At 34.5% G+C, this 15527-nt stretch overlaps 2 protein-coding genes across 2 annotated transcripts in view; one reads left to right on the forward strand and one right to left on the reverse strand.

Annotated features, from left to right (window-relative positions):
* LOC124529988 (phospholipid-transporting ATPase ABCA3) overlaps positions 1 to 3524 on the reverse strand; it is a 35243-nt gene extending 31719 nt beyond the window's left edge. The window contains exons 1-5 of the mRNA XM_047103958.1: positions 3365 to 3524; positions 2907 to 3129; positions 2216 to 2475; positions 1858 to 2031; positions 884 to 1128 (exon numbers count right to left, since the gene is read on the reverse strand). Coding sequence (XP_046959914.1) covers positions 884 to 1128; positions 1858 to 2031; positions 2216 to 2475; positions 2907 to 3118 — 891 coding nt within the window. The 5' untranslated portion in view covers positions 3119 to 3129; positions 3365 to 3524. The remainder of the gene's footprint in view (positions 1 to 883; positions 1129 to 1857; positions 2032 to 2215; positions 2476 to 2906; positions 3130 to 3364) is intronic.
* Positions 3525 to 4089: 565 nt separating this feature from the next.
* Positions 4090 to 15386, forward strand: LOC124529630 (ubiquitin carboxyl-terminal hydrolase 31). Its single transcript, XM_047103446.1, has 14 exons — positions 4090 to 4560; positions 4631 to 4822; positions 4946 to 5080; positions 5189 to 5323; positions 5482 to 5585; positions 5724 to 5844; positions 6002 to 6149; positions 6702 to 6848; positions 7546 to 7730; positions 8390 to 8496; positions 11172 to 11303; positions 12358 to 12453; positions 12834 to 13885; positions 13958 to 15386. The coding sequence occupies exons 1-14, from the start codon at positions 4225 to 4227 to the stop codon at positions 13996 to 13998; spliced, it is 2931 nt and encodes a 976-aa protein (XP_046959402.1). The 5' UTR covers positions 4090 to 4224; the 3' UTR covers positions 13999 to 15386.
* Positions 15387 to 15527: the final 141 nt, after the last annotated feature.

The raw sequence follows: 15527 nt of genomic DNA on the forward strand, positions 1-15527 counted from the left end.
AGTCATCTGCCAGTGAAAGTCCCGTCAAAATCGGTCCAGCCGTTACAGAGATTAGCCGGAACAAACAGACAGAGAGTCAGACAGACAGACAAAAATTGTATAAAATAATATTTTGGAATATGTACCGTGTATAAATACAAATGCATTGAGTAAAAAATTGCTATTTTAATTGTTACAAACAGACACATATAATAAAATTGGAGTACTGAGTCTTGGAGAGTAAAATTTGAGGACATACATACAATGTACCCGAAAGTGAATTTATTTATTTGTTTGTTTGTTACGATTTTACGTCTATCTATTTAACGACAATCGACATGAAATTTCGCATACACGTTTTCAGGGGAACAGAAAAGGATACATAGGATAGTTAACACCTCAAATGCGGGCAAAACTCTCGACGGAAACTATTATTACAAAATCTAGATTATTCAAAATACAGAGGACTAATCTAAGCGTAAATATAGACCATATCTATATAGTACATAAGAAATTTATAGTAGTTGATATCGTGGACGCATACATTAAAATGTATGCGTCCACGTTCTAAAGAACTACCTACATATTAGTTAAACGTTAATTAAAATTTAGATATAAAAAAAAAACTTCCGTAGTCATAAAAGGAAAAACTCTCACAAATCATTTAATAATGATTAGTGTCTTTTTACGTGTTTTAATAATAGTATTAGTGAGTAGTGAAAGCATAAGGCGTATATTTTTCATAATTAAAAAATAATTGCTTCCTTCTTTTTTTTATTCGCTGGAAAAAAACATTTACGCGGTTCCTTCGAGCGCTAGAGAGAGAGAGCGCTATGAGATCGCTTGTGCGTACAACCGTGAACCAAGATAATGTTTTCTAAATTAATTAATTATTAAAACTTACTTTTAATTGCATTTCCTTTTCAGCGGTGACAACTCGTACGGTATTCACGAAGGTGTAAGCGAAACACATCATTATTATCATCGATATAAATCTCTCCATAGCAACGAGTAGATCGTCTCGCCTGTACGACAGCTGAGGTAGACGCTGGAGATATATCTTCGTATTTATGGGCTTGCCTGTTTTTTGCTTTATAATCTCTTGGGACACGGCATGTTGGACAGCAAGAAACATTTCCGGTGAATATCCTAAAAAGAATTTATTGCGTCAGTTTTTGTACACAATCTATTAATTATTTTTACGGTACTAATATTATGCTTTTCTATTTTTGATGGACGCAGGATTCAAAACTACGCAACTTAACAGACAGTCTCATAGCAAGAACTGATTTGAGCAGGATATATATAGTCCATTATAGTCCATAAGTGTGCGCGGAAAGACGGATTTATTTCATAAAATGAATTCATAGGCGAAACATCCCAAATCAAACAATGTTTTGCTCCACCATGCGAGATAAATTTTATTAACACGAATTTTGTATTAGTTTCGTCATAATTTAGTAGGGCTCGTCCTGAATCTAGATTTTAACTCGCGAATAGAAAAATCTTCGAAATGTAATTGGGCCGTGGTATACTGCACGAAAAACATTTATTATACCCGAATTCACGAAACCGGAAGGAGTGGCCGCTAGAGCGTTTTAACATAGGTCGGCCCTGCCTTGCCGCGTTCCGGTCTCGGCAAGCCAGAATTTCTCTAAGGTGGAAAGTATTGTTCCTACCGTATTGCACTTATCCCTACGCAATGCCTTAAAATATTAGAAAATTAATTTAAAAACTGGATATTTTGGTAACTTATTATTAAAAAAAATTAAAGACCAAATCATCATTTGAATTAAGATTAATTAAAAAAAAAAAATATGATAAATTGCAGTCCTTATTATTTGTTGAATAAATTTATAAGTAAATATTATTTCAAACCTGGCATTTTGCCTCCATACATGTCATCTGGCTCACGAGGACCAGGTTGAGGGAACAAAGGGAAAAGCAGATTTGTTCTCCAACTTATTCGTAGGGGATGTTCTAACATTGGAGTTCTCATGACCGCTGGAAATCTTAATGTCACTTTTATATCATCTGGCCACTCGGTAGCATCTAAAAGTGATAAGAAGTTGGAAGAAATACATTAAGAAAAATATTATTTTTTAATCAGAATGTATGTTCTGTTTAATGAAGATTGAATGAAATGAATGAAACATTGTAAACAACTAAGGTAATTTAGTTAAATCAGTTGTTTAGTTATGCAATTTGGTTGAAAACAATATTGTTAGTTACTCACTAGTCATACTATCGTCAAATTGAATGCCAACAAGGATGTGATTCATAACATTTGGTTGTGTGAGTGCAGCTTCCAGTGCTAATGAGTCATTGTACCCCTTAGGTTGAGGGAGCATTTTAGTGTCAAAGAATAGTGCAATGAATCCATTCAGATTATCTAAAGCTACCATGGCCATGGCATCCTCTGTCACTTTCCTTGTAAGTGGATTTTCTGGAGAAAATGCTATTGTTCCTTCTCGTTTTGCTGATGTGAGATTTCCACTGAATAAAATTTTGGATATATTAAAATAATAAATTGTAATAAAAGCTTTTTAAGCTTTTAAAAAATAAGTTAATCTGATACTATAGTCCACATTATTAATTATAAAAAAATAAATATTATTTTGCTAATTTAAAAATAAACTTTACTTTAAAAATTAATAGTTAAAAAAGGTGCAATTTTGTAAACCAATTTTTATTTCTATGATAATAGTTGTGAGGAAGTTAACTGAATCTAAGGCATCACTATATCAGAAAGCTGCTTGGAATCTATTTAAGCTTATAAAATTTCTAGGCATTCTATTATGTATTAAAGGTACATTATTATTAATAGTTTAGATGAGTTTAAATACCATAAATAATAAATTATTTTCTAAGGTGTATACATAATTTTTTAAATCTAATAAAATCCTAACTTAAATAAAAATACTCACAGCTGTCTTCCACTGATATTGAAATATGTTGGGAGAAAAGGTGAGTACGAAACATCTGGCTTGGATTGTGGATCGACGAGGCATCTTATTAATATTAAAAATAAAGAAAATATCACAGGAGATGCTATTTCAAAGAGTGTTTGCCACTTGTGCCTTCTTTGCAAAAGAAAATTTTTCCAAATCAAGAGCTTTAATTTTTCAAAAGAAGACATTTTCTATGTCGCTGAAATAAAATAATAATTTTACTATTATAATTACGAACCTAACGAAATCGACAAACAAAGCACAATTTCAAATTACAATAAAACCAATACAATAATAGCTTTCCGTTTTTTAGTACGACGAAATCTATTTCGGTAGCATACAAAACTCAAAATAATATCGATATATCGCTTTCGCAGAAAAATTAAAAATAGCAAATTTAATAAGGCTTTTAATAAAGAACAAAAATAGCTTACCCAAACATTGCAGATTTAACACACTTTTAATTCAGCATTCGGTTTTAGTAAACACTAGCCACACACAATTCAAATATATTTGTCGTAATCATAGATTAACATTTATTAAGTAATGAGCCAATAGCTCAATGTTAGCATTTAATTATTTTAATGATATGCATATGTCATTGTCAAATGTCATATTTGACTGCCAATACTCTATAACTTTTTATTGTTTATTACATTCTTCAAAATATAATTGTTTTGTCTTAATGCATAAAATTTATAATAACATTTAAAAACTACTAAAATCATTTTAAAAAGGGAACAATTATTCGAGTTTCAGTAAGAGAGTGAAATAGATTGGACTTTTTTTAGTAACGTTGCAATCAGTAATTTTTTTTATTATATGTCTATAAATTAAAAAAAATATTTTTCTATTTATTTGAAATACAATTGAATGTACTTTGCCTCTATAATGAAAATTTTATGACACGACAAATTTTAGTTTAGTATAAAGAAAATACTACGATATCTTCGTAAAAATTTTATTTATATACTGTATAATTTCTAACTATACACTTGTCCTATTTCATAAATTATTTTTATTAATTTTGTTACAAATTTGACTTCAATAATTTATCAATTACATTTATACCGCATTTCCAACACTAAGGAGTAAATTATAAGTTTTCATTGAATATTTTGATAAAGACAAGAATCTAATTCAATTATATAAAGTTAATAGAGCAAATACTCATAGACATCAATATGGCGCTTATGTCAGTAGCTGGTAGCTTAACATATCAATGTTTTCTAATTGGTTTTTCTTAGATTTTAGAAATTTATTATTTAAAAGATAGTATCAACTTTTATTTATTATGTCTACAAATAATTTATCGTCAGTTTTAAAATCATGTTCAGAAAGTGAGCTAATAAGTGAAGTAGCGGAAGCGAATATGACACCAAAACAGGTAGAAGGATCACGATTAAAGCGGACTTTTACCTTGCCTCGTAATCCCTTTGGGACATCCAAACCTAGTTCAAGTAAAAATAAGACTACCGATAATGATAACAAGCCAACGAGTGCAAATTCTGTGATTAGCATTACGCAAAAGGATGAGGGTGGCTTGGAAAGGAAATTGTTTAGAAGGCCGTCATGGAAGATATTCCTCAACAAAATCGCTCAACATATGAGCACAGTGAATGTTTCTGGTGTAGGTATTACTTTGAACTATTATTAAAAAAAAATAATGAGTAATAAGTAATGTTTAAAGTACTTTGCAGGTTAAATCTGGGCCAGTTGCTATCAACAGTGATAGAGTACCATGTAGTGGCGAGCCACCATGGCCTCCGGGCACCATTCCCGCAGCTACTGGCATCAAAAATCATGGAAACACTTGCTATATGAATGCTGTACTGCAGTGTCTTTCACATACAGATGTTATTGCTGAATATTTTGTTTTAGAACATTATAAGGTGAGTCTAAAATATAGTTTTTATATTTATTTAACTTTAACTTTAAAAATATAATCCTTTTTAGTTTTGTCCATTACTTTCATTTTACAATGTCAATTGTATGAATTATGCACAAATTTTCAGATTGATTTACAGAAGAGGAATAAAATAAATTCAAAAAAGTATGGTACTAAAGGTGAAGTTACAGAGCAGTTGGCAGCTTTGTTAAAAGCATTATGGTCTTGTCGCTATACACCAGACATGAGTACAGCTTTTAAGGTTTGTCATATTGTTACATCATAAAATTTGTGTAATGTATGAAGTAAATCTAATCAATTTTGCGTAATATGAAGTCTTTTGTTTTAAAAATTGCTTGTAACATTGCAGGCAGCAGTTGAAAGGCATGGAACTCAGTATAGAGGAAATAGTCAACATGATGCACAGGAATTTTTGTTTTGGTTACTCGATAAAGTTCATGAAGATCTCAATACAGCTACAAAGAAGAAATATAAAACAATTAAAGTAAATATTACTACAATAGTTATATATTTTACCTTTTCCTATTACTTGATAGAGAAATGTTACATTATCAATACTATCTATATCCCAAATTATGAACTCTAAACAATACAACTTGCTTAAAATGAAGCTGCATTCAAATCAATATTTGTTTATTTAAGAATACCGTGGGCAAATCAGATGAAGTTGTTGCCGCAGAAACTTTGGCAAATCATGCTCGAAGAAACAGTTCTTTTGTGCAAGCAGTGTTTCAAGCTCAGTACAGGTATGTTTGAATATATAATCTGTATGTTTCTAAAAAAGTAATAAAGTTTCAAAATTTGAATTGAAAATAGTATTCATTTGCTTAAATACCACAATTCATAGCAAAGTTATGAATTATTATGTCTTTTAATTATTCAAGGTCGGCGCTAACATGTGCAAAGTGTGAGCGAACATCCTGCACATTTGATCCATTTCACTGTGTAAGCGTACAATTGCCTACTAGGCCGGTAGCGGCCCAGCCATCTCCTCTGCCTGTTAATGTAAGTTTTATGATTACTTTTTTCAAAGCCAATTATTTTTTTAAACTAGCATTTTTAAAATTTTAAACATAACTTTTATATCACTAAAATCAATGAGTATGTCTTTATATTAACTAACTAAATTTAAATGTGATATCAAGGTATTGATTATTTTTAGGTAGTGTATGTAAATCAGCAACCTCGACAAGTGCGTATTGGTGTGGAGTTACCTCCAAACTCAACAATGGATGACCTTCGAACAGCATTGCACACAGATACTGGCATTGATAGAGACCATATTATACTAGCTGAGATCAATGAAAATGGTTTGTCAATCACAATATCAATTTTATTGAATAGTTGCATTTAATTCTATGAATTTACTTTGTTTATGTGTAAAAAGTAAAGTAACAGCCTGTAAATTTCCCACTGCTGAGATAAGGCCTCCTCTTCCATTAAGGAGAGAGATTGGAACATATTCCACCACGCTGTTCCAATGCGGGTTGGTGGAATGCACATGTGGCAGAATTTCGATGAAATTAGACACATGCAGGTTTCCTCACGATGTTTTCCTTCACCGCCGAGCACGAGATGAATTATAAACACAATTAAGCACATATATATAGTGGTGCTTGCCTGGGTTTGAACCCGCAATCATCGGTTAAGATGCACGCGTTCTAACCACTGGACCATCTCAGCTCCATTGTTTATGTGGGGCGTATCATATAAATATATTATACTTTTTCAATAGAAGTTTAGTATGTAATAGATTCTTTGTATTTAGTATGATAATTGTAATTTAATATTAAACTCAAGTAATAATTGTATAAACAGTTCTTGTAAGATATCATAATATATGACATGTTATTCTGACGCAGGCTGGAGCACGGGTCGCGCGGGCTGGGAGCCGGCCGGCATCGAGTTGGGCTCGCTGTACTGCGTGGAGGCGCCGCCCATACTGCAGCCCCCCACCACGCCCTACCTCCTGCTACTGTGGGTTAACATGCTCGACGGAGAGAGATTCGGTATACTTCTTTTTTTATTCTGAAAGAGTAAAGATTGCATTAACATTTGCAATTATATGTTTAAAAAAGAGTTACATATTATATAGATACAAGGACATAAATGAACAATAAAGAAATTGTTATTAAAAATCTTATATTAAACCATATACAATAGAAAAAAGTATATAACTTTGCATGAAGGAGGCATAAGTCATAACGCTTTTTAGGTGACCTTGACCGTGAGCAACTGCACTCCAAAGAATTGTAAACGAATGTTCAAAAAATTTGTGAAATGTTTTATTATGATGAATGTATGCGTTTTTTCTTATCAATAATCACGCTAGTAAAGTTAAGTAAAGTAAAGTAACAGCCTGTACATTTACCACTGCTGAGATAAGGCCTCCTCTTCCATTAAGGAGAGGGTTTGGAACATATTCCACCACGCTGTTCCAATGCGGGTTGGTGGAATGCACATGTGGCAGAATTTCGTTGAAATTAGACACATGCAGGTTTCTTCACGATGTTTTCCTTCACCGCCTAGCACGAGATGAATTATAAACACAAATTAAGCACATATATATAGTGGTGCTTGCCTGGGTTTGAACCCGCAATCATCGATCAAGATGCACGCGTTCTAACCACTGGGCCATCTTAGCTCAATCATCACGCTAGCTTCAGTGAAATGATATGTAATTATGTTTTTTATATTGTACGCCAGGCTCTCCATACGCAATGCAAGTGCCTCGAGAGATTTCATACGAAGATCTACAGAAACTGATGCTGAAGGAAATGTGCCAAGTGGTAGCGGAGCGAGTGCTCGAGAACGCGCAGGGAGCGGATATATTCAAAGCGAGAATCGCCGAAGCGCATCGACCCCGCGACCCCGCATACTTGCAACCCGAGGTACGCAACTCATATTAATTATTACAACATCTACTATGTACTGTAACTTATACGGTAAAAAATAATAATAAAAGTAACAGCCTGTAAATTTCCCACTGCTGGGCTAAAGGCCTCCTCTCCCTTTGAGGAGAAGGTTTGGAACATAATCCACCACGCTGTTCCAATGCGGGTTTGTGGAATACACATGTGGCAGAATTTCTATGAAATTTGTCACATGCAGGTTTCCTCACGATGTTTTCCTTCACCGCTGAGCAAGAGATGAATTATAAAGACAAATTAGGCACATGAAACAGCGGTGCTTGCCTGGGTTTGAACCCGCTATCATCGGTTAAGATGCACGCGTTCTAACCACTGGGCCATCTCGACTTAATAATATATAGCGTTAATGTTCAATTACTTCTTAAGTTATCTATTATAAATGCGAATGTTACCACGGAACTCCAAGCTAGAACGCACTATTTTTATGCCTATCAGCTGGAACCCCTAAAATGTAACCAAGACACTGTTGACAATATTGCATTTAAATAATCAAATTTTTTTATAAGGTTCCAAAGAGACATGTTTTTTTGCATTCATCGCTGCTTGTTGATTGATTATGAAATATTAAATATTTAAAAATGTATGGATGTTTGTTGCTCATTATGAAACATATGTTGCAGTTACCGCACCCTTTGTTCGCTCTGGATGTAGAGCAAGCATTGTGTGCCCACGACAAGTATCCCCACCTACGTCTCGAATTACTCTGGGATCCAGCTCATCGGGACAGGTTGGTTTTTTTTTTGTTTTTTATGGTATAGGTTGTCGGACGATCATATGGGCCACCTGATAGTGAGTGGTCACTATCACCCATAGACAATGACGCTGTAAGAAATATTAACTATTCCTTACATCGTCAATGTGCCACCAACATCGGGAACTAAGATGTTATGTCCCTTGTAACTACAGGAGTTACACTGGCTCACTCACCCTTCAAACCGGAACACAACAATACTGAGTACTGTTATTTGGCGGTAGAATAATTGATGAGTGGGTGGTACCTACCCAGACGGGCTTGCACAAAGCCCTACCACCAAGTAAAGTTTATTTTTGTATTAAGAATGGAAGTATTTTTTGCGCGAAAATGTAAATTACATACTCTAATATGGATCTGCGTGACTTGCATATAAGATGACTGATGAGTAACGACTAACTAGCAGTTGTTTTTATTGTGGCGGTTAATAATTACACAGTCATCGTGATATGCGTGAAGAGTGCGACGGATGATAAGTGAAAACCCAAAAATGTTGGAAAGTACAATATACAGAGTTTTGTGTTTTACAGTGTGAAAAAAATACCAGTGTTAAATATAGTTGTGGTTGATATTGATTATCCATATGGTATGGAGACTTATATTTTAATATGAAACCATTTTTTTTTGGTATGGGATAAACTCCAAGCCTTAATTTCAAGGAGTTTCCTCGAATGTGGAAATAAATGTAGGCCGTTCTTTGTTTGTATTATATATTTAAATCTACTTGTACCTTTTTGAATTTATTTTTAAAGACTATACGCCATTGGGAGTATAAATTGTAAAATTTGTCATTGAAGATTGTTAGTGTGTGGTGTGTAGGTGAAGCCCATAATGTGCAGTAATCGCTGCGGCACATGCATTCTGAAATGTTTCCGCGTGTATATATAGGCAGTATTTACATTATGATTTATACATTTATTTATAATAATGTGCTCAACTGCAACAAGTCATAATCAATATTTTTTGTTAAACATATATTTCATGGGTCGGTTCTGATAATAATAACGTTACTTATCGTTTGTAGTAGTTTGTAAATTAAATTAAAAATTATTGACTTTAATAGGAGCATGCAAATATAACATTTATGAAAATTTTGCTATTAAAATGTTAAAAAAAGAAAATAAGGGTCCCTGCAAGGTTTATAGTTGATATAGTGTTGCTTTTTAACAACAATTAGGAATTAAAACGTATTTCAAAACGGTAATTAGCGACCAGTGACGTAACTCCTGTTTTGACTATTATGATTATTAATTGCGTACTTCGAATAAAAATTTAAGTTGTGTTTTTCAAAGACTCCAGAATTCTCTTCTCAACTTGAAACCACTTTTTTTTAAGTTTTGTGTCAGACCTACTCAAAAATCATTTATTTGATATAAGAACTTTCTTGAAGTAGATCAAAACATTGGCACAAAACATGCGTCAACAAAGCTTTTTTTCGGACCATCGATAGTTCGTTTTTTTGATTTTTAAAAAAAAGTCTCTCAAAGGTTGAGAATAAATTCATAAGTATGAAAAAAAGTACGATCAATGGACCAGTGATAGACAGGAGTGACGTCATATAAAATATAGATTCGTTTTCGCGCGAAATTTAAATTGATATTTTGAAACTGCATTTTTGCAGTAAATTAGATTGTTTCAGATTTTTAATATACTTGTCTATTCTAGCCTATTCTATATTCTTTAGTACTTTAAAATAAACACAAAAATAAAAATATCGCAATTTTCCTATTCTAAATTCAATAAATAGATAAACGAAAATTAATCTCAGTAAATAATATAAGATCTCTCTTGACGGTTTGAATATAGAGATAGAGGACGACTGAAAAAACGATAAATTGATTGTGTGAAAGAAGATATGGTTAGAAAGAAGGATGCTTGTGAGATGACGTCCGACAGAGAAGTATGGAAGAAGAAATGCTGCGCCGACCTCAAATAAAATCGATATAAAGGCAGGAGGATGATGATGAGTCTTTCATTGATATATTTGTTTCCCAGTCATCAACCGAATCCGGTCGGAGCATTTTTAATTTTAGAATAAAATCAAAAAGCGATACTGCAATTTATCTATAAAGCAGCGTCGCACGGGCGCCTCGTCAGTCCCAGCTTTTTTTTTATGGTATAGGTTGGCGGACGAGCATATGGGCCACCTGATGGTAAGTGGTCACCATCGCCCATAGACAATGACGCTGTAAGAAATATAACTATTCCTTATATCGTCAATGTACCAACCTTAGGAACTAAGATGTTATGTCCCTTGTGCCTGTAGTTACACTGGCTCACTCACCCTTCAGACCGCAACACAACAATACTGAGTACTGTTATTTATACTTACTTATTTATAGTTACTTATAAAAACTTAACCTTTCCAAGAACCAAAAATCTATACGGGAAAAAATCTCTTAACTATGTCCTACCTATGTTTATAAATGAGTTACCAAAAAATATTAGAGAAAAAATTACAGAAAAAAATGTCAAAAATGTCCTAAAAAAATATTTTTATCAAAAATTATAATATACTATGTACAGTGTGTGCTGTTATTTGGCGGTAGAATAATTGATGAGTGGGTGGTACGTACCCAGACGGGCTTGCACATAGCCCTAGCACCAAGAAAGAGCTTCTATATGTGTGTGTGTGTGTGTGTGTGTCGCAGTATCATCCGCGAGTCGGGCGAGGCGTGCGAGGTGCATGTGTCGGCGGCGGGCGCGGCGGCGCCTCTCACTCTGCACGCGTGCCTCGCGCACTACACGCGCGCCGAGCACCTCGCGCAAGAAGACGCCTGGAGGTAACACTAGTGACGTCACAAAAGCCTTCTCGAATATAAATATGTTAAATTACAATGGTGTCTTAAATTATCGCGATTATTACACATTGAAATAAAACTAGTTATAACGGATGAGTCGAGATGGCCCAGTGGTTAGAACGCGTGCATCTTAACCGATGATTGCGGGTTCAAACCCAGGCAAGCACCGCTGTTTCATACGCTTAATTTGTCTTTATAATTCATCTCGTGCTCAGCGGCGAAGGAAAACATCGTGAGGAAACCTGCATGTGACAAATTTCATAGAAATTCTGCCACATGTGCATTCCACCAACCCGCATTGGAAAAGCGTGGTGGAATATGTTCCAAAACCTTCTCCTCAAAGGGAGAGGAGGCCTTTAGCCCAGCAGTGGGAATTTACAGGCTGTTGTTGTTGTTGTTGTTTCGAGCACTTTACAGTCTACCGGTGACCACGAACGTTGTAAAGTGCTATGTAAGAATACGCGATTCAAATCCGTTATAACTAGTTTTATTTCAATATGTTAAATTTTTCATTTGACTGGGTGGTTTACATGAAAGTCTAGCAGCAGCATGCTGATATTGTTATATCTTATTGCTATTGGCGATGAGATAGGTCGAAAACATCGATTATCACAATTCACAATATACATGATATACATACATGATAGTATCGATGATTTGGTTTTGAAAATAACACTGATTCTCCTTTTTGCGACGGTTTATTTATTTCTACTCTGTACGATGTTGCTACCGTATGCTAGACATAGCTGAGCTTTAATGTAGTCATAACCTACGATTGCTATAATTATGTTTCACGACCACGTACCAGAGGCCTCGAGGTAATGATAATATTTACTACAATAATAAATTGTTTCTACCACTCTTGGCCTTTCCTACATAGTGCTTACCAATTTACCAGAGTTTGATTGCTTCATACAAATACAACTCTCGTCTTTCAACATCGTTTTTGCTTGCCATAATATTTAAGAATGTATATCGTATTAACTTGGAATAGATATAGTCACGATATGATACTAATGCAAATATATTGTTATAGGTGTCCGCAGTGTCAGAGATATATGCCTGTTGTGAAAACTCTTGGTTTATGGTCTCTTCCAGACATCTTAGTGATACATCTAAAGAGATTCCGACAGTAAGTATCGTTTTTTTATATCTATAAATATGAACAACGTCGCTTTTTACCTCCATCTGTATCAAATGAAATCAAAATAAACTCTATTCACATTTATAAAATACAAAGTCATGTTAGTTAAATACAATTATTTAAATTAATATATCCTGCTTGGACAGATATTAACTCCATGCTTAAACTGTAGAAACAGATAGAAGTAAAAATCAAAGTTGTTATTTCAAAAATTCATTTAAACTATTTAACAGATTTTAATACAGCTTTCACCATTAGAAGATTCACGGTATACGAGAAGGTAACGCCGATGCCTCCTCTTTAGTCTTCTTTGGTGGAATGGGAGGTCGGATTACAAGATTATTCTAATCGAACAATGCACTTTTCAGACAAGCGAAAGGCCGGACGAGTACAAAACTGACGACGATGGTAGAGTTCCCAGTCGACGACTTCGACATGAGTCCTCACCTCGTGAGGAGAAGTCCAGCGAACGTGGAGTCGCCGAGCCATTCGCGGTCGCCGCGCCGTCGCGCCTCACGGGCCGCGCACGACCACGTGTACGACCACGTGCACGACCACGTGTACGACCACGTGTACGACCTGTACGCCGTGTGCTACCACCACGGCGACGACCTGGAGACGGGCCACTACACGGCAGCCTGCAAGAACCCCTACGACGGTCGCTGGTACAAATTCGACGATTCGAGAGTCACTCCTGTCGACGATGAGAACGTTTACAGCGAGCTCGTTAACAATTCGGCCTACATGTTATTTTATAAACGCAAAAAACCAAACGTCATCCATTCGTGCTCTACCGAGGAGGGCGGCCACTGGGCCCTGAGGATGCCAAAGTTCGTTAAACTCTCTGATAATTTAAATGAGTTAACCGAACTCATTGAGGAGGTAGTTGAGGATACGAAAGAGAAATCGAATAATGATAGTAAGTCTCAAGTTGATAACGCACCGAAACCTAATGCATCGCCCTCTAGGAGTATTTCGAGTCTCCCAGAAGATAAAGTAGAAACTAGTCCGTCAAAGCAAGTGAACGTCATCCATAGTACAACCTCAATTGTCCAGTCGCCCACCCTCCAGCGGCCGCTTATAGTTGAAGTGAGCGCCGATACTGCCAACGACGATTTAAGCGACTATGAAAACGAATCTAGCATGCCGATTGAGCCTTATATCCACAAAGATGTTCATGTCAATCCAAAGATGACCCCCGTCGATACGAGGAGACCGCGATCAGTCGATTACCCGACCAGGCCTAGCACGTCGCCGGCTTCAAGGGATTCCAACAGAAATTATGAAAGTTCACCTTTGGTCGCCAGTATTAATGGAGTCGAATATCACCCTACTACAGAAGACTTGATGTTGTCGATGTTCCAAGAGTCTAAGTTTATAGTGCCCAGGCATCACATCGCCGGGGAACCTCATAGGACAGGTTTGTGCCTTCATAATTAACAAAAGTATAAAGCGTCTGGAACCGCAGACATTAAAAGTTTCAATGTTACAGGTGAGAAGTCTTCCGTATGGAAAACTCGAATATCCACATGAGAGCAGCTTAGATTCCTTATAATGTATAAAGAGCCCTTTCCCTTATTTATTTTAAATGTATTCCTAGATCTGAGGATTCCCTGTAGTTGACCGTTATGTTTTAAATATCTATATATTTATAGCTACGAATATTTCGTTGAAAATAATAGAAAATATTAATTCATATAAAAATTCGAAACAAGAATTTTTATAAATGTTATTAATTAAGAAAAGCGCTCTTCGAAACGAATTTGTAAAAAAAATTATTGCGATACGATCTTTTTACGGCGTATCGAGATTTTTGTCTGTTCAGTCGTCGATAAGGAAAGTTTTAATTTTATATATTACGGCGAATATTATTTTTTCAAAGTGCTAGAGACTCCTAATTTAGAACAACCCCGTAGTTGGCGTACACTTTACTCGAAATTTAGTTGTAAAGCTAGTTTTAGCATGTGAGTACCTTGTTGTGTATATTGTAGCATTAATAGTCTGTAGTTAAATGCTTAAATGAAGGATTTTGTCATTACAATATCACACTTGTGCCTTGGCTCTAGGGTGTTAATTTATTACGACTTTTACATTGTACGATACGATTTTCCGACGTATGCAAATAAAGTGTGTAATATTTGTAAGTTAAATTATGTCACTGAGATTATAAAGGTATGTTTATTATACCAGATACGATTAATTTTATACTTGTATCGACAAAAAGAAAATAATATATTTCTCTATGGTATTATCTGCAGCGTCTTACGACCTCTCAACGTCTAGAGACAAATAGATGACCATAGACAAATGCTAACCATAAATTATTATGCAAACTACATAGGATTATAGAATCGTTTGTGAAATATTGTATATATGTTACTGTATCTGACTATGTAATTTAAATTGATTAAATTATATAGACATATAAAAACTTTTTATACCAAATGATATTGTTTCTCGAGTAAAACATAAATTTATGTAAATATTCGTGACATTTTAATGCACAATGCCACAATGTGATTTTATAAATTAATTTTTGTAAAAGACAATTATAGTAAGTGTAATAATGTTATTTCATTATTAACTAAGAAAATATTTAAAAGATAAAAGTGTAAAAACAACGCGAATTGCTAAACTTATGTTGTAGATATACTTTAGTGTATAAATGAAGTTCAGAAAAATGTTAATAATATGTATCTTATTTTTTATTAATAATAAGTAGGTTTGCAGCATTAATGATGTATAATTATTTTTTTATAATTTATTAAAGGCAACTTTAAACTTCTTATTTTCGATACTTATAACTTGAATCGTTAAAGGAATATCGTGTCTACAACACTGGCAATCGAAAGAAGTCTTAATTTAGGTTTAAGTGACTGGCTCTCATTTGTTTTAGTGGATATAAGCGGCCAATGAATAAATAAAACCAGGCTACCATGAAGTCTTTATTGGTAACACAAAAGTACCTCCATTGCGATAATAATATAAGATCTCGAAAATAGTTTGTTTTCTACATTTATTAATGTTAATTGCTACGGAGTATATAATTGGTCGTTTTTTTA

The sequence above is a fragment of the Vanessa cardui genome, chromosome 5 (assembly GCF_905220365.1).
Source record: "Vanessa cardui chromosome 5, ilVanCard2.1, whole genome shotgun sequence".
Lineage (NCBI taxonomy): Eukaryota > Metazoa > Arthropoda > Insecta > Lepidoptera > Nymphalidae > Vanessa > Vanessa cardui.